This window comes from Cupressus sempervirens, chromosome 4 (genome assembly GCF_028749045.1).
Source record: "Cupressus sempervirens isolate cs-2001-9-10 chromosome 4, ASM2874904v1, whole genome shotgun sequence".
In the NCBI taxonomy this organism is placed as follows: Eukaryota; Viridiplantae; Streptophyta; class Pinopsida; order Cupressales; family Cupressaceae; genus Cupressus; species Cupressus sempervirens.
The window spans coordinates 202,601,122-202,626,192 of record NC_143121.1 but is presented as its reverse complement, the minus strand read 5'-3'; the positions used below and the strand labels follow the sequence as shown (position 1 = coordinate 202,626,192).

Sequence of the window (25,071 nt, the reverse complement as noted above, 5' to 3'; positions counted from 1 at the left end):
TTGACCACAAATAAATCCTCTAGGAATATAGCAACTTGTGGAAGCTACATCCGTTCATTACAACAATAGAAAGTAGATAATGACTTGCTCCACTTGTGATAGTTTAGCAATCTGGTTGGCTCTAACTTCCTTAGCACTAAAATGTTGGCCTTTGAATATAGTAGCAAGTACCTACAAAAAATTCAATGTGCACACAACTTCCACATACATATATTTATTTCATCATCAATATTAGTGAAAAGGTATAAAGTTAAAATTACCACTCTTGCAAATCCTATGGACACATGAGGAAACCTACCTAGGACATAGCATAAATGGGGAAACATTTATTAGCATATAACATTAATTCATTATACCATTTCTGTCCATAGACTCATGAAAATATATCATATTTGAACTACCCATACTTATACTTCATGTCTTAACATCTATATAACATATACATAGAAACATAAGTTCATCTTCTTAAAACCATAAAGTCATGACTATCTTTGCAAGATAACTACTTGAAAACAAGATAAAAAGATCTTAAAGCAAAGGCTTTTTGGAGGCCCATCATCAACATAGCCCTGTAAATCATTAGTACAACCCCCAAAATGTAAAAACTTACTAGATGTTCCTCTCAAATATCTAAGAATCCATTTAACTACATTCCAATGCTCAAGCCCTAGATGAATCATATACCTACTAACAACTACATTGCATGTGCAATATCTAGCCTAGTACATACCATAGCATACATCAAGCTTCCTATAGCTAAAGCATAAGGTACCTTAGACATCTTATCATCCTTTTCTTATGTCTTTGGACACATCTCCTTGGTCAACTTCAAATGACTTGGTAAAGTTATGGTAACAACTTTAGCATTGTCCATAGAGAAATGTTGCAACACCTTCTCAATATAATTAGCGTGAGATAATGTCAAGTTGTTTTTCTTCCTATCTTTGCAAATTTTCATACCAAAGATTTGTTTTTCCATCCCTAAATCCTTCGATGAAAACGAATGTCCTAGTTATACTTTTAACTTCTTAATGTGATCCATGTTAGACCCAGCTACAAGGATATCATCAATATATAAAGATAAAATAATATAGTCATCATCATCCAACCTCTTAAAATAAATACAATAATCTAAAAGACACCTATTATTTCCACACTTATGTATAAAACTATCAAATTTCAGATACCATTATTGAGATGCTTGCTTTGAGCTATATAAACCTTTTTGCAATCTGCACACTAAGTTCTCCTTACCTTTGACCTAAAATCCCTATGGTTGTACCATATAAATATCTTTATTAAAATCACCATGAGCAAAGGTTGTTTTAATATCAAGCTGCTCCAAATGCAAATCTTTAGTAGCCACAATACTTAAAACAATATGAATAGAATTCATTTAACAAGAGGAGAGAATATCTCATCAAAATGAAAGACCTTTTTCTATGCAAATCCTTTTACAAGTAACTTGGCATTAAATATTTTCTTACCTCCATCCTCATCCTTTGACCTATAAACCCATTTATTCTATAAAACCCTTTCACCTGTAGGAAATTTACATAAAGCCCAAGTCTGATTTTTCAGCAAGGATTTTGTTTCGTCTTTCATTGTAGGATCCCACTGAATCTTATTATCCACCTACATAGCTTCATCATAATATTTAGGTTAAATAGCATCAGTTAGTAAAATAGAGTACGAAGAGGGAGAAAATCTTTCAAGAGGTCTACTTAGCCTTGTTGACTATCTAACTTCACTATGGTGTGTGGTATTTTTTGTTGCGGTTATTGCAAATCACGAGGAATTTCTAGAACATCATCTATTGGAGTATCATTCAACACTACATAATCATTTTCTTTCTTCTCATGTTGCTACAATAGATCTTTGTACAATACTTTCGAGTTGAATATGACATACTTGATTCTTCCAATTTTATGATTTTCAAAATCCCAAAGCCTATAACCAAATTCATCAATATCATATCTGACAAATACACTTTTATTTTTAACTTAGCTTCCAACTTGGTTCTATTTTCAAAATCTATATGTGCAAATGCTTCACAACTAAAGGTTTTGAGAAAAGAATAACTTGCCTTCATACTAGTCCATGCTTCCTCTAGAATACCACAACCCAAAGGAGGAGAGAGACCTCTATTAATCAAACATACAACATTATTGACAATCTCTGACCACATGTTTAAGGGCACCCTAACATGTAACCCCATGCTCCTTGCACACTCCATTATTGTCTTGTTCATGCATTCAACCACTTTATTTTCCTGTGGAGTCCTTGGAATAGTTTTATACCTATGAATACCATTAGTAGAGAAATAACCTCCAAATTTATGAGTGCAATACTTACCACCATTATTAGATCTAAGAAATTTTAATATTTTACCATTCTCATTTTCAACCAAGCATTTTCATTTCTTAAAAGTTTGAGATACATCATATTTATGTCTAAGGAAATAAACCCATACTTTTCTAGTTGCATCATCAATAAATGTAACATAATAATGAGAGATACCAAGGGAATATACCTAATTTGGTCCTCATACATCTATATGGGCAAGCTCTAATTTTTCACTTTTCTTTTCCTCCCTAGTCTTCGTAGAACTCACTCTCTTTTATTTTTCATACACACAACTTTCATAGAAATCCATATTAACACATTTTAGACCTAGTAAAAATTTCTTTGAATGAATTAATTACATACCTTTCTCACTCATGTGCCCAATTCTATTATTCCATAATACTACATCAAAATCTAAACAATCATTTGTTCTCCCTTCTCAACTGCAACAATTGTTCTTGAACATTTTTTTTCCTATAAAAAAATCAAAGTAGAAGGAACAATATGAATTGTACAAAGATATAAGGTGCCTACTTTCACACCTTTTTCTACTACAAGAGAACCTTTTGAAACCTTCCAATTTTTATATTTAAAAGTAAATACACAATTGTCATCACCGAGTTGCCCTACTGAAATTAAATTCCTACTTAGCCTTAGAACATGTCTTACCTCATGTAGCAACCAATGATTCTTATTCTACATCTACATCTTAACTTTTCCCTTTCCAATAATTTGATAGGGTTCATTATCCTCCAAATAAACAAGCCCAAAATCCCCTTGGACATAATCAATAAAATAAAATCTATGGGGTATAGCATGAAATGAAGCACAAGAATTATCAACAATTTCTAAAGAAAGAAGAAAAACATCCTGTTCGAATTTGTTACTTACTACATTTTCCTCCATATTCCCTTTTGGTTTGTCTACTTCATTGTTCTTTCAAGTCCAATAATTTTTCTTCTTATGCCTTACTTTACCATAGCACCAACAATCTCTCGGTCCCCTAGATTGAGACCACTTCCACTTTGATTTTCCTCTTGATTTCCTAAGATTTCTAGAATTGTTTCGTCTCTTAGTCATCCTACTTCTACTTTGTGTGTTCAAAGCACTTCTTGATGTATATCCACCTAAGGTTTTCCTACAAGTTTTCTCATTCAAAATAACACCAAGCACATCATCATATTTTAGGGTATTAGATGCAAAAATAGAATTACTCATAGCCATTACCAAGCTATTCCAACTTTCAAGAAAAGAACACAAAATCAAGAGAGCCCTAATTTCTCCATCAAAATTAATACTCATAGAAGATTACTGAGTAGTAACAATATTAAACTTATTTAAATGATCTCTGACAGATCCACCTTCTACCATCTTCATATTAAATAAATGCTTTATGAGAAATACCTTATTTGAAGAAAAGGGCTTTTCATATAGTGTTGCTAGGATTTGCATCAACTCTTTCATCATCTTTTCTTTTATTATGTTAAATGTCACCGAATGTGCTAGGAATAATCAAATACTTCCAACTGCCTTTCTATCAAAAATTTTGCATTCCTCTTGTATCATAGTTCCCTATTTCATTGTTTTTCCTTCCAATAGCTTCCATAAATCCTTCTAATAAAGATAGTCCTCAGTTTTTGTTTTCCATAATTGAAAATTTTGTCCATTAAACTTGTCAACCTTTAGATTACCCTCGTCTTCCATCACTCCCAGTCAACCGTGAGACTGTCCTATAGACAATAGCTATTTTTTATAAAAAGGATGATAGTCTAGCTCTGGTACCGCTTGTTATGATTAACCATGGAAAAAAATATCAATTACATCGAAATATAACCAATATCAAAAAATAATAGATTGCACAAAAGAGAACACAAGACACAAAGATTTAACGTGGTTCACCCAATCCATTGAGTATGTCCACCAACATCAATTCCAATATTATTATCATCTAGTGATTACAATTTGTAATCCCTTACACCTCAATACCACAACAACAAGCTACAATATTACCATATAATAAAATCCCTAACCCTAATTATTTTTATACAATCTTTTTCTTCTTACAAAATAAGGGCTAGAACAAATCATCCAATAGAAAAATAGCAATCGACAACTTTTACAATTTAAGGTCATTTTTTGCCACCCTAGGACCCCGCAAGGGCATTGCTTACATGCCAAATTTTTTGTGTCCTCTTAGGGCCATCTATGTTAAATATAATTGAAAAGAGAAAATAGTTTAATGTAAGAGAAAATAAAACTTATCATTATCGATGATAAAACAACTTTTTAGTTTTGGTTGTCTTTTATATTCCATTGTGTGTTAGTGATAATTTTCTATGTTCATGGAGATTGAAACAGTTATTAGTTAAGTAAATAACTATATCAAGGGAATAGATGAGTGTGTTTCTACTTATGTTTGGATTTATGGTAAAACTACAACTATATAAGGTAAATAGATGAGTATGTTTCTACTTATGTTTGGGTTTATGGTAAACCTAGTTAAACTTTACAAAAGATTAATGGGAGCTCAAGAATTAGAAGAATTTGAGTTACTACAATTAGAAATGTAAAAGTTTGAAAGGAGGAGAATATAAAAACCAATTGTATTGCAAAAAGTTGTATAGGAGAAAAAATAGTTGTAAGATCCTCTAGCTACTAGATCTCTTGGATGCATAATTAGTTAATGATGATTTGACTAGAAGTCAAAGCAAGATAAGCTCCCATATATAGATGATTAGGTCAAACAAGATCGAAATAACAATATATAGACCTAAAATATACATATGCATACAATTCTATTTCTGATTCATGTAATGTATTGTCTCCCCATAATCACCGTAAGGGAATTGTTAGGAACCACTGTTTATGTGTGGTGCATTTTTTAATAAATTAATATACATTAAATTTTATTTTTTTTTTTGAGAAAAAGTTTAATATTGTAGCAAGTGTGTTGTTCTCAATAGTGTGATTTCTTAGTCACATGGAGATATACGAGTGTTTGTAGAGACTTGAGTTGTTAAGTATTATGAGAGTTATTATTGGAAGTTTTGTAATAAAGCATAAACACATCCTATAAATATGTAATGTCTATTAAATGAAAAATTGAAGAAAATACAAACATATTATTTTGTATTTAATTATTTTGTCTTTAGTTTTCTTTCTACCCAAATTCTCAATAAGCACACAATCATATTATATAATCTTCTAATTAATTATTTTTATGTATCCACAAGTCTAATTATCTCTTAAATTATATACCCTCTACCCAATTATATAATATATTTTTGTATTGCCAGAAAATTATTAAAGTCCACTTCTTTCATCTTATACACTTTTTCTAAGTCTTGCAATCATCAATATAAATTTTCAATACATAAAATATACAACTATATATATTTGATAATATATTTAAATAGTCACAAAGAACTGAATTTCTTATAATGTACATATTATATGAATTGAAAATCTGAAAGCTTTTACACTTCATTTTAATTAGACTATACTTTATTGTGTATATATTAATATGTATATGTTATGATTAGACTAGTCATAATGTTTTACACAACAAACATTTTTCTACCTATATTATAGATGTGATTGTTTTTTTCAAAACAAAAGTAGACGAAGCCTCTATATAATATTATATAATATAAAGGCTAATTTAAGAATTCCATAGAAAGATATCAGCAAGAAAATAACATCTACATTTTATATTTGACAGTCATGTATGTTTTCATGTACAAGTGTTTGATTGTCATTCATATATATATATTTCAATCCACTAATGCCGTGCCCACGCAAACAAGAAATCAGTATTGAAGTAATGTATAAGCTCTTATTTATCAACTATCTCCATCCGGTGAATAACAAACATCCTCGCAGGTGTGAAACAATTATAGTGGCGAAAGCCCTCCTAAACATTGGAAGAGAATCATTGCTTAAAGATAAGGATCTGGTGGATGGGAAAAGTCATTTTTATGCCGACTATGCTGAGAAGGACATGAAGAAAAGGTAAGAAAGCATTTATTAAAACTTAAGAGGAACCAAAGGGCAGTGCAGGACGGCCCAATACTTTGAAACGAATGGAAACGTTTCAAAATGAATGACAACCCATAAAAAGTTGGATGTTTGCGTGATATAACAATAATAATAATAACTGGTTCTCCAGCATTGCTATACTTGTCAACTTTCACCGTCAGTGGGCCGGATAATAGTTGTGCGCAGTCAGCAGTGATATAACCATTTGTGAATGAAACATAGTAGGATGTCCATTTCTTAGCATGCCCCGGTGACCAACTGAGCTACGTACAGATATCACGAGATAAACATTGTTCACAAAATAGGGGAGCCCACACAGAGATATTTTTAACATGGGTTTGGATTATCTATAAAGAAAAGGCTATTCGTGTTTTTAAATGTGTCTATTTAGTTAAGTCCATTTGCTTATATTCACTCACTTTTTTCAGTCGGCACTCCCTAATTTTCAGACAAAATGTACTAAAGATAAAACAAAGTCAAACTTCTTTTTGTCAGATTGAAGAAAGCATAGTGATTTTTTTTTTCCAATTTTTTAGTTTTTTTCTTCAGCTCATGAAGTTCAAATGCTGAAATTTTTGGAAAAATCCATAATGTTTTCGATTTTTTGAGAATTGCTCAACTGTACAGTTTGTAGGGAGGATAGCCACATCCTTTTTTATATCAGACATGCGTTGATTGCTTGATCATTAGATTCAAGCATACTTCTTAAAGTGGTTTAATTGCAGGTAAATCTAATCTTTAAGTTTGTGATGCTTTTTATTGATAAGTGTCTCACTATTCCATTTTCTTTTGGATAGGTAATGGATTGAAGTTTAGATTAATTATAATAATTAATTATTGTTATGTGTTAAGCTTGTGTAGAGTTGATTCCAAAACATCCTACATAAGAGGTTCACATGGTATTGTTGTGTTGTAGGCACTTGTCTGTGTCTCACCATTTTATTAATCTTGTCATTTTAATAATAAAATAATAAAATGCTTTTTTTTTATATAAAAAGAGTTTAGTGGACTGAAATTTGAAGAGCCTATAGAATGTATAATATGATAAAATAATGTTGTGTAAGTAATGAGATAGGCACTAGTCAAAAGAGGAGGATATCAACCAGGTCAAAGGTGTCATCGAGAATAGACCATCCATTCTCTATAGTATCTTTTTCCTTGTCCTCAAAGTGGAAAGGAGAAATTTCTGGAGCCAATCAAAAAAATCACACTGAAGCATTAAGAACCCCTGCAACTAGAACCACCACCAATTGAGAACCTCGTCCCCTAAAAAGCCACTTGATACACTTGACCCCCTAAGTGTTGAACAATTAGAATATTGAGAGGAGGTGGGGTGGGGGTGGTGGTGTTATAATTTAATATGCCATAAAACTTTTAACCTTTTTAGCATTGTTAATCAATTTCATCAAACTTGCTGCAATCCAAGTATTTGTAGAAAGATAAAAACATGAAAGCACAACAATCATAGAAAACACGAGACACATCCAAATCAAATCTCCATAACTCCAATTTCTTAGCCACCTTTGTATAAGACTTGAGTACAACTTCCTCTTAGAGACATTCTTGTACAAATCCAACCATGGGCGAACGATCACTTAACAAAGATAACCTTTTAACTAGAACTGAGGGGAAAAGATCAAGTGCTTGGTTGTGACTCATTGAAATAAATGATTGTTGATTTAACTTTTAAGTGAATTTAATGTCTCTTTTTTTGTAATGCAAATATGTAGCTAAAATTTTGACAAAATTGTATAACAATACTTTGCTGTAATGATTTTAAATTTGATAAAGTGTATTTTTTGCACTGATATTTTGGATAATATTTTGTGATCCATCATTCAGATGAAAGAGAGCAAAAAGAAAATAGAATATCATAAATTTCTTATTGTTAATAATGACTATCCATAATTGAATTATCCGTTACTAGTAGAAAGAATACAACCATGTAACACCATATCAATTGTCTAGGAATGGGTCTTCCTTTAATATGACCATTGGTCTTGCCTTTATTCGATTTATTTTAGAAACTTTGGTAAAAAGCATGTTGATGTCGCATCATAATAGATAATATGGCCTTGAAACCTTAGTTATAAGGAGAATACTTGTCAAGTAAGGTATCATGAAAAATTATCATTGATTTGATATTTTCACATCAAATTTTGTGAAGGAAGAAGGCTTTTTTCTCAACTATTAGTTCTTCTTCCCAAATTGGACAATGAGAATATCTTGTGTACATAGGATGCATAATACTTTTAATCCAAAAAGAGTTTATTTAGAAAAGAAAAGTGTTCTCATCATAAATTAGAGATCAAAAGAGGGTTAAAAGTGTTAATGTTTTGTAGCTTTAGTTGGACAAACCTATGAATATTATATAAGATATATAATGAGTTCAATATATATGAGATATAATGTTATTGCTACATTTGAAAAACACATAATTGCATTTACAGTGATATTGAAAAACTAATATGGTATTGGAACTAAGTTGCAAATATAATCATATCATATATTGAACATTCTAATAGTTGGCTCCATCAAACAAATGCATTTGGCTGGCATGAAGTTCAACTCTATAACTGTTTCCTCCATCCTCTTTGTTTGCAACATTCTAGGGATCTAGATCAAAATTATAGAATAAACAAAAAGATGGCATGCATCTATGGTAGTAGATGTCATGGTGTGTTAAAATAGGCCATAAACAACATAAAAACTAAAGTAATAACTATTGAAATGTAGAAAGCAGAGTGAAACATAGATGAAAAACATAGAGATATATAACTTATAAACAACAATATATTAATCTATCTTTCTTACATACATCAGAAATTCAAATGTCTTCTAAACATGCACTGCTTGTATGTGCACATCACATATTTATACATGTAATACCAAAATCTAGAAACACCTTTTCGAGAGTATTCTATATCCTAGAATGTTCTACATCTAATCTGGACTATACAATGGAAGGCTCTAGGAAGCCTCTTCTTTGGATTGTTCTAGACAATCTTAACCCTTAACATCCCCCCTTCAGATTGGCTACAAAAAAATATAAAAGAGATGGGTAGAGGGGAACATTATATGACTATCCCCCCTTAATGTTCACCTCAATCATACCGAGCATACTCCATAGCTTGGGAAATTTATTCTCAAGAATACTCTTAGTAAATATATTTGTTGTTTGATCTTCACTTGGACAAAATTGAATATTAACAATATTTTCTTTAAAAAGATCCCTAATATAGTGACCATCAATTTCAATGTGCTTTATTTTAGCATGAAAAACATGATTGCTTGCAACTTGTATAGCACTTTGATTATCACAATACAAAGTAGTAGTTGAACTTTGTTCAATGCCAAGCTCACATAAAAGATGTTGAAGCCAAACTATTTCTTTTCCCACTTCTTTTGCTGCTCTATATTTTGCTTCACATGAAGATAGTGATGTAGTGGCTTGTTTTTTCCTGCTCCATGTGATTGGAATTGAGCGAAACTGAAAAATATAGCCTCAAGTAGTATTTCTCTCATTCATATCACTGTCCCAATCTGAAGTTGTAAAGCCAAGAAAAGAAATTGGGGACTTATAATTGTAATCTATGCCATAGTACATTGTTCCACGAACATATCACAAAATTCTTTTAGCAACCATCCAATGTCTTTCTTTAGGTTCTTGCATAAATCAAGATACCAGATTGACTACAAAAAAAATTTCTAGTCTAGAATGTGTTAGATAAACCAAGCTACCAACAAGCTTTTGATATAGAGTAGGATATACATTCTTGGAGGTGCATTCCTTAGTAAGCTTGACTCTGGATTTGAAAGGAGTAGTGGTTGGCTTGCAATCAAGAATTTTAAATTTCTCTATAAGATACAAAAAAATATTTTTTTTGAGAGATGAACAACCCATCATGAAGCCTACTAATTTTCTAGCCAAGAAAATAAGTTAGTTCACCCAAATCATTCATATAGAATGCCCCTTTGAGAGCCAATTTCAAATCATTGATTAAACTAATATTTGGTCAAACAATGATTAAATCATCAACATAAACTACAACAATGATGATGTCATCTTTCACCTTCTTCACATAAAGATTTGGATCTGATTTACATTTTTTAAACCTGTGAAGCTGAAAATACTTGTGAATCTTCACATTCCATGCTCTTGGTGCTTGCTTAAGTCCACAGAGTGACTTCTTTAATTTGCAAACATGATTAAGATGTTGCTGATCTATAAAACCTAGAGGTTGATCCATATAGCTTTCTTCATAGAAATCTCCATTTAAGAAAGCATTTTTAACATCCATTTGATAAACATGCCACCCAAGACTTGTAGCCAAAGATAAAATAACTCTAATTGTAATCATTTTAACGATAGGAGGAAATGTTTCTTCATTATCAACACCCTCTTTTTGATTAAATCCTTTAGCAACCAATCTAGCCTTGAATTTCTCTATATCACCATTTGATCTAAAAAAAAATTTGTAAACCCACTTGCAACCAATAACATTCTTACCTTGCAATTGAGATACAAGTTCCCAAGTTTTATTTTCCATTGATGCATTATATTCTTCTTTCATGGTTTGCTCCCATTCTTTCTTCCTTCAAGCTTCCTCATAGGATTTTGGATCATTTGCTTGTAATTATTTGGGCATGAGAGCACAACCATTCTTTCCTTGGATTTTTGAGACTTGCCTATAGATTTCTTCAACACTTTTTGTCTTTTGTATAGCAGGAGAAACATCTTCATTATCACTAGTTGTCGATAATGGCTGATCAGAAGCATTAGTAGTTTTATTTGTATTAGCAATGCATACATCATCCTCATCAATACAGTCTTCACCTTTTTCTAGTATAGGAGAACTAATTGTTGTTGTAAGTTGTGAATTCTCATCAAACTTTACATCTCTATTAACAAATACCTTATTTGTTGTCAAATCATATAATCTATAAGCCTTTGATTCTTCACTATATCCCATAAACAAACACTTTTGACTCTTTGGTTCTAACTTTTTCCTCTTTTCATCAAGGATATGTGTCCAAGAAATACACCCAAATACTTTAAAATAACCAATGTGGAGTTTTCTACCACTTCAAGCTTCTTTATGGGTAATATTTGTGAGGGCTTTAGTTGGAACTCTATTTACAATATATGCATAGCACAAGAAATAGCCAAACCCAAAAATTTATTATGTATACTTTTAAAATGCAACACACAACAAGCCATTTCTAGAAGAGTTCTATTCATTTGTTCAACTGCCCAATTTTGTTGAGGAGTATATGGTATTATTTTTTGCAATTTAATTCCACAATTCTCACAAAATGACTCAAATGCATAGTTACAATATGGTGCATAAGCACCTAGTCTTAAAGATATTGGAGATGATCCCTAGAAATATTTCAAAAATTGGTTTAGAAGTTGTAAACCAAAAATTAACCTATAAAAAATTATATATGGTCTAACCAAATCAAAATGGAAGGAAATATTCACATTTGAAACAAATTTGGAGTGATTCTAAGTTGTTTTTTTGATTGGCTTTTCAATTTTTGTGTTAGTTCTAGGTCTTGTATAGACATTTACAGCCTAGAAACTATGCAAACTCTATATATTTGTTAGCGGGATGAATAACCTTTGTTTTTTTTTTGGTTTGGGGTGACTATGTGAAGAAATGAATAAGTTACGAGCATTTTGGTAAAAGTTCTTGTTTGCAGATTTGGGATTCCCTAACAGCAGTCATGTTGCAGCACTTGGTATTGACATTTATAGAAGAGTTATGAAATCTAAATGGATTCATTTGGAAGATATGTGAATCTAGTTTTATTTTCTTTTTGTGTGAGTCATTTTCATTGAGATTTGTGGATGTTGTACATTTCTTAGTGAAAACTAGTTGATTAAGATCTCCAATGGAGTTGCAGGCATAAATTTGCATACATATAATGATTAATGGGTTGGAAGATTCAATTTCTTACATATTTGGAAACTAGACTCAATAATCCTTATTATGAAATTTGTTTGGGATCAATTTATTTTGTTTTGTGAAAGATATGGGATGCCCCAGGCAGGGTTACAAGTTTTATTACTAGTTTATGATAGACAAAATGGGTCTCATTACAAAGAGCATAACTTGTAATTTGTTTATTGGATTGGCCTCATAGTTGGATATGTTTTAGAAGGGATAATTTTAATAGAATCTAAAGTAAAGTAGCGCCCCTTAACATTATATTTTATTTCAAGTGTAGTAGTTACCTCCTTGTTTTATCTTCTCTTTTTTGGGAGATGGCTACAAAGTTGTATCTATCCTTCTTGCCATCCTTAAAATTTCCTTGCTTGGGCTTGTTTTGCTACATTTCATTGTCCTTCTTTTTCAAACAAAATTTCTCCATGTGAGTTTCACCACCACAATACCCGCAAATGATGGGTTTTCTTCCATCTTGTTTCTCTGCACCATCATTTCTTTAAAAAAATTAGAACTTTCATTATTCTAAAATCTATTATATCCCCTTCAATTTTTCTTTCCATCATTTATAAAAAACTTACTTCTAGCTGCATATGCATGATTTTTCTTATTATGCCCTTCTTTAATAAGTTGGGCTTCTTCATCTATAATAGACTTACAAAATTGATCAAAAGTTTGTTGTGGAGCATTAGGATTTAGATAAATAATCCTTTTACTTGAATCCTTAAATACCTTGTATGGATAGGGGAGCCTACTTCCAACCATTGCAATCAACTGAAAATCTTTCTTTGCATATTCAACACCTATTTTCTTTAGTTGAGCATTTAGAAAAGTAACTTCATTGAAATAATCAATTATTTTTTTCAATTTGGATCCAAGTTCACCAATTTTTCCTCTATGCTAAATGTGTTAGCAATATCAAAATCTTTATGATCTTTTTCTAAACTATCCCACAATACTATTGGATCATCAACATCAACAAACCTTCTATTGAGATTGTTGCTTAAAGCTTTACCAATAATACCTCTTGCTTGCTCCAACTTGCATCTCCAATTCTCTTTTTGTTTATTAGTTTTGGGTTCTCCAATCTCCTTATTCACTATCCTCCATAAGGCATTTTCTCTCAAGGCATTCTTGACTACAATCTTCCAATCTACAAAACCACTTCCATCAAATATAGGAAAAAATTCATTTGAAGAGCCCATGTTAGCAAAAAAAAATCAGCCTTGCAAACAAACCACTTCCAGAAATGTATTTCCTACACCAAATATCTCTAGAGATATTTCTAGTTGAATCTCTAGCTAAGCCTAAGTTCTAATACCATGTTAAAATAGGTCAAAAACAGAAAAACTAAAGTAATAACTTTTATAATGTAGAAAGAAGGGAAAAATAGAACCAAAAAAATGAGATATATAACTATTCTAAAGTAATAACTATTGTAATTTCTAGCAACCAAACTTTATCACAAGTCAAACCTACATTTTAAACTAACGTTATCCATCGTTCATGGATGACTTTGGTCATTTCAATTTATGGTTATTTACATGTATAACCTATCAGCCTATAACCATTTGTAGCACATGTATTGACTACACATTGTAATATGACTAGAGGGTTTTGGATTTTTCCTAGTCTTCTAGAAATGGAGGAATTTTATAAGAATTTAGACATCAATTGTTTATCTAATCATTGTGGTTCTTGAGTGGATAAACAATGTTGTGGCAGTTTCAAATTTTGTAATATATTTTAGTAATGTTAATGAGCATGAATTGTTGTAGCATAGATTGATAAGTCTTTCTATTTCGCTTAATGATTTCAATATTTACCATTGAGTTTGTGTTTGTCTTTTATCCACTCCATCCACTTCCTACAAGTGGTATCAGAGCAGATTTAAGATCTTGGGTGCTAGTGTAGAAAGCATAGGTCAAGTGTAGATTCTATTACCATTTGTGATGGATGAAGCTAATGAATAATACCAGTGAATCTTGTCACCATTTATGACAGATGAAGCAAGATTGTCAATGGATAGAGACAAGAAAGGAAAATCCTATCACTATTTGTGACAAATGAAAGTTGTTCAAGATTGTATTACTAAAGAAAGACCATTATTTTTATGTCATAGTAGATCTATGGGAGACATCAACTAATTTGACCAAGGAATATTGGCATCACAATTGAAGACCCATGATTAGTATTTAGAAGTTGCTGGAGAAAAATACATCAAATTACTACATATTGCCAAAGGATGGAAGCTTAAATGTCAAGAGAAGAATCACTGACCATGTTTACAGTTGTAAAGATTTGGAGATTAAAGATAACAGGTTAGAGATATAATCATGAAGGCATTAAGGCCAAGACAACAATTTAAATATTTATGAGATAAAATGAATATTGTCATTTTTTATGTAAAAGTGGTAGACATTAGGGGGGAATATTGGTAGGTAGTAACTTCTACCAACCAAACTTTATCTCAAATCATCCCTACATTTAAAACTAAAGTTATCCACCATCCATGGCCAACTTTGGTCATATCAATTTATGGTTGTTTAAATGTATAAGTTGTTGACTTGCACAACCATTTCCATCACATGTATTGATTGAACATTGTAGTATGACTGGAGGGTTCTGAATTGTTCCTAATCTTCTATAAATGGAGGCATTTTATAAGACTTTAGACGTCAAATGTTTATATAATAATAGGCTTGATTGAGAAAAAGTGTAGAAGAATAAGGAACCTGTAATAATTGCCAAATGAGGCTAGTATCAACCGAGCATTAGTATACACCAAGGAAAAATAGTGTAACCAAGCATTAGTATTGACCTAGTGTCAATATATTTGTTGAATAAAAATGTTAGTATTGACCGAGTAACCCAATGACGACCAAGCATCAGAATAAAGTGTTGGCCGAGGGAAAAAATTTTGATAGTTTATGATAAAATTATGATTTCCATATGATGGAGTTGATTTCTAGTAATATGTAAAGCATGTTAAAGATAAGGATGGATGACCTAAAATATGTAAATTAAGGGATACCATGTTTGCACATTTCTATATTGCAAGGATTCAAGGAAAAGTTTTCAAAAGTTTCTAGAATAGAAAGGAGGAGAAAAAATATTGGAAGGATTTGATGAATCTAACCTAAACCTAAGATCAGTGATGGTGTTTAAGTGGAAAAATTTTAGAATTACCTATTTAAGGAGATGTAAGGGCTAATATTAGGAGTTGTTGAGGTTAGAAGAGTCGATCAAGAACTAATAAGGTTGGATCAGTTGTTGACACTATTGATTGGTGAACTCAAGCAAGAAGTTAAAGAAGAGTTGTGAAGAGGTGAAGTGTGATTGGTTGAAGGGTTGACAAGTAGATTAGTGAAAAAGATGACAATGAAGACTAGTCAGTGGATCAACATGTGAGACAAACTATGATTTTTATTTTCAAAGTGATCTCACAATTGTTTACCCATTTATAAGAATCTCTAAACATACCTTGCTAATATTATCCACTTCATAAGATTTGTAAAGTAGTCATTGTAGAAGAAAAATATCGGCCACATGCCTCACTATGAAATTTTTGAAGTAATATCTCATGTTGATCTATATGCACAAATCTAAGAAACATTCTATCAAGTCCTTTCTTGTATAGGGCATTGTCCATAATCACAAATTTGGTTGCTTTTAATTTCAAGCTTCTCCTGTCTTTCCCTTTTAAATGTTTTCAACATTGTCCATATGTTAGGTAGTGAGCAATGTCTAAGAACCATTAATCTTCCAAGCCTATGAATAGATAGGTAGGATAGGGTTTTTCTTCTTTATTTTTTGTTATCATCTTATAGAGAACTGACCTTGAACTAAACTAGTAGGTTTAATATAAAGGTTGAACATTTTCACCTTAGCCACCTAGGCAGCCCTATTGTTTACAACTACTTGTTGTGTAAGGATACTTTTGGCAACAATACTTGGTACATATACTATGGAATGGGAATGAAGGATGTAATAAAGAAATTATTTCACAACTTTGGCCATAGAAAATGTTTTTTTTTTTAGTAGGGGAATAATGAAGCTCATGTTTCTTAAGAGGAATTCTCATGAATGATATTCGGATCTCCTCATCTCTTTTATTGTTTTGTAGCAAAACTCCTGACATAGTTTGTTTGAATGCATATCAATTCATTACAAAATCTCATTTAAAATTAGGGTGAATCTGAATGGGGGCTTTAGCTATGGCTTCCTTGATTTACACAAATAGTTTAACCACTTTCTCATCTCATCTAAAGATTTTCTATAGGTCTCGTGGTTCCAGCAAAATTTGGGACAAATTTCCTAAGGAAATTTATCTACTTGAAGAACGAATTGATGCCATTACTATTCACCATAAGGTATAGCTATTGTATTTCCTTTACTCTTTCTAGATCAATTTTGATCCCTTCTTTTGAAACTATATGGCCAAGTAATTTTCCCTCTATGACACAAAAAACGGACTTCTTGGGATTTAATGATATTCCATGCTCCTAACATCTTTACAGTAGTTATTTTAAGTCTTATAAATATTTCTTGCACCTCCTAGAGAAGACTAGCATATCATCAAGATATGTGGTGATTGTTTTGTTAAATAGATGTCCAAAAGTTGAATTCATTGCACACTAAAAGCTGGCTCCACTATTTACTAGCTCAAAAGGCATCCTTTGGTAGGCAAAAGTGGCCCAGGGCATAGTGACTGTTATTTTGTATTGGTTTTCCTTAGCAACTCCTCTCTAGTTTTATCTTGAGAAACCATCAAGGAAGGACTGTTGGAAGAATGAATTCTAATGATACTTCTATGGGGGAGTATTGTAGAAACATGATTCGATCATTATCATGATGATATGTTACATTCATGATTGTGTTTTTCATTAATGTCAACATAGAAGTTTTATGTGGTATCTGACAGAAGAACAATAGTAAACATCAAGTTGGTATGGATATATCGTTGAGAATTTTCACTAAGAGAGGTTAAAGCGAGATACTAATAAGTGTTTAGTATATGCATCTAACCTCAAAAGCATAAGATATTAAGTTTGTAAGAATTTATGCAAGTTTTGGTCAAGACTATTCTAAGATAGAGTTTACAGAAGAATGTTATGGTAAACTTATTATATCTATTAGTAGAGTTGCTATTCTGAAAATCAAGGTTAAAGGCATGTAGAAGACATGTTGGAGATGATGTGGTTAAGATCACTCATCATAATATTACACATACAAAAATTTATTCAAGTCACAAGGTGATGGATTAATTTTATCGCTAAGTATAATGTGTTCTTAATGAGGTCCTATAATAATTAATTGAGAAGGTGTAATAGCTAACTCAAGGAATTGTTTTATGGATTTAGTATAAAGGAAGGACATTTTCATTTGTTATGTATGAATGACCAAATGACTACAAGAAAAATGAGGAGTAGAAAAGAAGAGAAACAAGTTGATATGCAAGGATAAGCAGAAGAGAGTGAAGTTGGAGAGAACTTCATTGCTAAGGTTTTATTGTTAGATTCAAGGTTTGATATTTGGATCCAAGGTTCATAACCTAGTCTACAAAGTTTGATAGTGATTAGTTAGATTAAAAGGATAGAGGAAAGAGGCTAAATCATAGTACAAACAAGTAATCTACAAGGAATAGTTGAGAGATCAGTTGGATAGTGAAGCTCAGTGGTCTTGCTCCATAAGCTATTTGGATAGTGGGTCCTTCTATCTTCTATAACTCCAAATAGGGATGGCACAACTCCTAATAGGTTGGAATCTTCTAATAGGGATTCAAAGTCTCCTAGGAGGGACTCTTATGTACTGAATGTGTTTATAGACTCCTAACAAGGTCCACCATCTAGCAAGGAATATATATATCAATGTATCTTCGTGGGTATCATTCCTAGCAAAGTTTTCCCTCTGATCAATAGTTTCCCTAGTTTAAAAATCTAGTGTAACTATGTATGTGCATCTTTTTATGGTTTGTGTTTACTTTGATTGGATGGCTAGGATTAATTAAGGTTGTCAAATGTTTCAATGGGATAAGTGATTCACCATCCCCACCCTCTCAGTTATCTTGGTGGACTATTATATCTAACAATTGGCATCAGAGCATTAGGTCCTTGAAGATAAAGTTTAACAACTTTGGGAGATCCATGGTGAACATATTTAAAAAGGATAGTCTAAAGTTTGGCAGAACAAATTATGACAGCTGGACGAAAAAGATGAAGACGCATATGCTATGTATGGGTCTAGGAAATTGGATTTTGACAAAACTAAAAAAAACCCCATAGAAGTAATCTGAGGAGAAACTACACTAAACAAACCTACAAGTCTAATTTGGCTCCACATCACAACACAAGTCTAAGAAAAATAAAGATACTTAGGTTTTGTTGGGACAATGAGATATATGTATCATTTTCTATTTGGAAGTGAATCCCAAGAATACTTCTAAGTATTTACTAAATGCGGAATGGTGATTTTCTCTTCATTTTGAGTACTCCAATGACCACCATGGCTTTAATTTAATTCATCGAATACTCATCATTATATTTCTTTTTGGTGTATGTTAGCAAATTATGAGGATGTTTCTTACCGTGTTGTTCCTTGGTCATAAAGTGTTTTAGTTTTTGAACCTTTTAATCCCTTGGTTATGTGTGAAATACATCCATTTTGATCATTGAAATGACCATTTTATCTCTGATTTTTCATGAGTTTTTGAATCTTCATGTCTCCAGCTCATCCTTAGCTCCGCCCAGCACTTGAAATTTTTAAAATCCAGCTTTTGAGCTCCAACTTATCACAAGTTAATGTTGACACCCAAAATACATGTTTTCAAGTCTATCATTAACCATTAACCTCTCAAAAGGTTAATGATAAATTTCAAAATATGCGCATTTTGGAGTAAGTTAATTAACCTCTCCAAAAATACGTATTCATTAACCTCTCAAAAGGTTAATGTTAACTTTCAAAATATGCATTTTGGAGTAAGTTAATTAACCTCTCCAAAAACACGTATTCATTAACCTCTCAAATAAGTTAATGATAACTTTTAGATTACGCATTTTGGAGTAGGTTAATTAACCTCTCCAAAATGCATATTTCTTAACCTCTTTGAGATGGTTATTAACCTATTTGAAAATTTTCCTAACCTGTTTGAAATTCCTCCATCAGAAATTAGATATGTGAATAGCTTAAAATAACACAAAGAGAAAGATTTTTTTGATGAGAAGATGAAAGTCTTGGAAAAGAAGATATCCAGACTTGGTGATCTTCTAGGTTTTATCAATAGTTAATCTTGTATTAGCAGTGTACAAAAAAGTGTACATGATGAAGGAAGAGGGAAGACACCCAAGAAACTGCCCTTTAAACTGATAAAACCATGGTGTTCCTTAGAGGACTATTTTTTATACTTGTTTACTGCTTGATTAAGCTAAGTCCAGTTAGCCGAAGGGGTAAAGTAGCACTTTTCAAATCCACAAGGCATGATCATAGTATATATATATATCATAGGCTTTTTTGTTTTTTCTCATCTTTAAGATGTATCAATGTAATGTATAAGAGGGATGGGAAGACAACTCAAAGGAAGCACTTTCTCAGGATCAGACGGTGTTCAAGTTCAAGACACTGGAAATGGACGCCATGAATTTCCTTGATGACAACAAGGTTGGGGAGACTCCAAAAAGCCTATGGATAACTAATAAGTGATCCATTGTTAATGTGCGAAGTCTAATTAGAGAAGGAAACTATAGTGGAGAGTTTAACTACACAAATCTAGTTGCTTTCTTACAAAAGTGTGCTACAACTTAGGAAAATAAACTTTTAGCTAACGTAGGGAACCATTTTGAAGATGCCACGAAAATGTGTTGGAAAATGATAGTAGTTTTCTTTATTAAAATGATTATCTAGCTCTCCTTGAGTTGTTTTAGTTCAAATTGCTCTCATGTTTCTCATCAATTTCCTCCCAAGGATGTGCGTGATTCTATGGAAGACATACACTCAAGCATGAGAGATTCTAGATTTTGAAGATGCTAAGAATAATGCTAGAATTCTAAGCAAGGCCACTGATACATTCTTCCTTGAACTCCAAAAAAAAAGTGGAGAGCAAGAGCCCTATGCCCACAAGAATTATTCATTCCATCGATAATAACTACATAAGTAGAACAATGAATGAAGTTTCAAATGAGGGTCTACAAAAAGAAACTAGGCCCAAAGGTTCATACATTGGGGATGGTGTGTTTGGTGACCCTAGACTAGGAGTTAGTGAAAAGAAGACAAACTGAAACATCGATAATGTTCCAAAGCAGGTGATAGTGGATTCAAAATCTTTATAGCCAAATAATCTCATCTTATCTCTAACCAGTGATATGGGGTTTCTTGATGAAATAGAGCTTGTGTAAAAAGAGAATGTTTATTTGTCCAGCAAATTAGAACAAATTGCATACAGTGTGCTTCTCTCGATGTCTGTGTGTGGATAGAATTTTTGAGGCATTGCATGAACTATATCAAAAGTCTTTTGCAAGAGTGCTGGTTGATTGATCACTCGTATTTGCATTGAATTTGGTGTCCCAACATTTGGAAGTTTTTCTTGAGAGTTGATATAACAAAGGTGATGATGCACAATAAGTGTTTGATAGAATGTTCCAACTCCTTATAGTTTGTGGTGCAAAATTGCTGAAACCCAAGATATCACTATGACAAGATTCGAGTACTCAAGCGATCATATAAATAATGGGCTTTCCTAGCCGTGCCTTGTCATTTTCCAAATTGTCTTAGAACCTCCATGTCCATTAGGAAGAATCACCTTCACCTGATTTACATAGCAGTTTGAAACCTAGGCATTGCAAGAAGACATATCATTGTAATTCCCTTTTTGGTGAGTATAGACAGAGCGTCCTTGTTGGAATAGTGAACATGTTGATAGAGAAATGCATCAGCAAATTGTTTGTCAAAATAATCCAATGAAAAGTGATTCTCAAACTATTATAATCGTGTGATATGTAAACATTTGAAAAGATATCGAGACCTCACAGATGTAACTACAGAAAGAGGGACATACCTCAAAGAACTCAAGCTAGCTGCCACTTTAGTTGTAGATTTTGTTAGCAGAGCCATCTTAAGGAATGCCATCGAGCAACATATATCATAATTGATATCATCATATATTTGAAGGGCACATTTCTTACATGGACAAGTAGCTGAAGTAAATGCATTGGAATCAGTCAATAAAATGCTATCTCTTGGGGATGCAATAATTGTATGAATCATAAAGTTTGTCAATTTTTATCAAATATTTGTAGAGGCACGAATCAATTTATAGACTGGGCACCTAATTGTTTCAGTGGAATGTTATGTGATACTCTCACACAATATGTGATAATTGTGAGACAGATCAGAATTTTGGTACTTGTGGCTATACAAGGGCCAACCTTTCAATAGATGTCATCATGGAAGAAAATCACATTTCATAAAGATAAGCACAATTGGAGAGATTATAAGCATAAATTTTGTATTTGGTGCACTCATACACACCACATGCTCTTGATCTCTTCATGAGAAGGAGGATATGCATTCATCAATAAAGTAATGTAACTTGAATGAATCATTCAAATATCAAAAGGAGATCAACAAAGATTGATTATTCAATCTTCTTCTCAAAATATCTAAGGTCCAAGTTTGAAGCCACATTGGTTAATTTTGTTGAGGTTAATTAACGTCATCCAAATCATGTATTTGGGGGGTAGTTACTAACCATAGAAGGGTAGTTATTAACCTCTGTGTCTATATAAGGACACCTTTTGGCTTTGTAAAGGGACTTTTTGGCTTTGGAAAAAGGGAGCACTATGCTAAAATTTTGATTAGGAGATGATATTTGGAAAGTATGTAAAAATTTTGTCTTTGTAATCAGAAATTCGTCTTGAATTCTTGGTGCAAGAAAATAAAGGAATGTACAATTTGAGTTATCTTCTTCCAAATCTAAATTGTTAGAAATGTTGATTCTCTTTGTAGTGAGCATTCTCACAGTATGGTGTAGATGTTTATGAATCTGTGGATCATCATTGTGCTAGTAATAGTTTTCAAGCATAGATCTTGATTGTTGTTATTAGTGGTTTAATTTAGTAGTTTGGGAAATCCTTGGAGTCATGTGGTGCATTCATCATCATGAGCTTTCTCACCTTTTAGTTTTAGATTCTTTATTTGAAAAGCTTCAAAATCATATCATACGAGGGAGATGCCCCTCTAAACGTAGAAGAAAGCCACATACCAAGGGCCTATCCAACTATTGTAATAAATTTTCCACACACTCTGTTGGGAAAATTCTACTGTAACAAATTTGTTTACCAACACGTGCAAAGAAAAAAAAAAAAATATTTTGTTTCAGCTTTTGGCAAGTTTATTTCCAATCTTGGTCAATATGTGTGTTGGCATGAATTTAGATGTATTACTATGGGGGAGTATCCTAGTAGTGTTAAATACATGGTCCAAAGGTTATGTGTTGTATTTAGGACAAAGTTTGTCATTGATGTCAACGTACTAGTTAATTTGTAAAGATCGGTAGTGCAGCAGACAAAGTTTGTCTTTGTGCAATTTGAGGATGAAAGATCATCTTATGCACACATCTAATTATGTTATAGAGTATGTCTATATTATATAGTTAATATTTCATACATAAATATAAATTTTAGTTAGAGTTATCATGGATTTAGTGAAGACATCTTTCTAACATGTTTTCTAGAAAGTAGATACTATTGTTTGGATTGTATCTCCTAATAGAGATGGAATATGGTTGACAAAACTTGTACAAAGGTTGATGAAAATTTTAGAATGATGTGTTTAATCATGCACATTCAAATGATTGGCAATAAATTTTTTATGATGAATATGAGCTAATAAATTTCTTGTAATTATGAAAAAGATGCAATATTGTAATGTAATGTGCAATGTCATATCTTGAGTTGCTCCTATATTATTATTATAATTTAGGAAAGCCTCAAGGTTGATTCAATATCATTTTTTAGGATATAGTATAAAGGAGAGATTACTTCCTTGTGGTAGAGTATCTAGGTCATTCAGATCATTGTGTTATATGCTAGCATATCTATTTGATGCATTGTGTGAACTTACATGTGAATATTTTGTGGATAAGAGATGTAATTGGTGTAGTTTAGGCATGGTGATCTTCAAGGACCTATATTTGGAAAAGAATTTTTTGTTGGATAGTTTCTGATGTACACTTGTATTATTCACAAAGGATACTACTAAAGTTGTTTGGACAATAGGTCCATCTGTCTTCCTTTCAACTCCTAACAAGGTTATCACAACTTCTAGTTAGTTAAGATTCTCCTAATAGGGACTCAAAGCCTCATAACATGGAATCATATGTATTGATTGTATTTCATTGAGTCCTAATAGGGTCCACCCATTTACAATGAACTTTAAGATTAGTACATTATCTTGTGAGTGCCATTTCTACTATGCTTTTCCCTCTAATCAGGGATTTACCTAGTTAACAAATCTACTATTATTGTCTATGGTTATCTTTCTATTTTTTTTTGCATCTACTATTTTTTTATTTTGAAATTAATAATGATATTGAGAGTTATTTTAATTGCATAACTAATTCACCCACTCCCTTGTCTTACTTATCTTTGTGGACTTTACTTTCTAACAATTGGTATCAAAGAATCAGGTCCTTGAAGGAAAACATAACAACTTAAAGAGAACTATGGTGTAACTCAAGAGAGAATTCACAAACATTGACAAAGTTATCTATGATGGTTGGAAGGGAAAGATGAAGAAACTTTTTCTATGCATGGGTTCGATTTATTGGTTGATTACTAAAAGTAGGATGTGATTAAAGAAGAAAAGCTTGAAGGTTATGATGAAATAGAGAAAGACACATTCATGTTGAATATTCTTAATAGAGAAGCAATATTATCAACTCCTCTTGAAACTAAATTTTCATAGGTAAAATCATTAAGACTTGCCCATGAAATTTGGAAATATTTGCAAAGTATAGTTGAATGTAATAATCATGCTTAGAGGTTTAGATTATAGAATTGGATATGTTTATTTCAAGGTGCAGATGAAAAATGAATTTTTAAGAAGTTATTTTGGTAGAATAGTAGAGATTGTTATAGGAATTAAGACTTGTGGAGGAGATAAATTGGTATGTTGAAGAAGTTGTATCTCCCTTTGCAACAAAAGGTGGAAGTATTTTTCCTGCTCTTGGAATTTCTTGTCAATTGATATCAAGACTTGATGTAGTGCTTGCCATCATTTACATTTTTCTAGTTACATTGTTGCTATCATTGTCGAACGTTATAAGGACAGTTTTATGTTGATGGTTAGTAGCATTGTTTTGAGACTATCAGATATTGTGTTACAGATTTGGTTGATATATGATGTGATTACTTAGACTCTACATTTTATGTATGAATGGTGATTATTACATTATTCTTAGTTTTTGATGATGTTTAGCTAAATGGATTATTATATGTTTTGTTTTATGGATACTTACCCCATATTGCATGTGTATGGTGTGCGTGTTTGTTCTCTTTATGTATGGCATTTCTGATGTGGTTAAGCAAGGGAGTTGTAGTCACCTACTAGTTGGGATCTACACAATGCACCACTTCCTGTCATTTCCTATTTAGCTTAACGTGTATATATATATATAATATGTACATGCATGGATTTTTTGTAGGTTGCAGGTACCAGGTATTGACTTCCCTGAATTGCAAAG

At 32.0% G+C, this 25,071-nt stretch overlaps 1 protein-coding gene across 1 annotated transcript in view; it reads right to left on the bottom strand.

The window, feature by feature from the left end:
* Positions 1-6,192: 6,192 nt before the first annotated feature.
* The window catches only part of LOC149560687 (uncharacterized), a 77,034-nt gene continuing 58,155 nt past the window's right edge, over positions 6,193-25,071 (bottom strand). The window contains exons 4-5 of the mRNA XM_089827665.1: positions 6,391-6,647; positions 6,193-6,259 (exon numbers count right to left, since the gene is read on the bottom strand). Coding sequence (XP_089683791.1) covers positions 6,193-6,259; positions 6,391-6,647 — 324 coding nt within the window. The remainder of the gene's footprint in view (positions 6,260-6,390; positions 6,648-25,071) is intronic.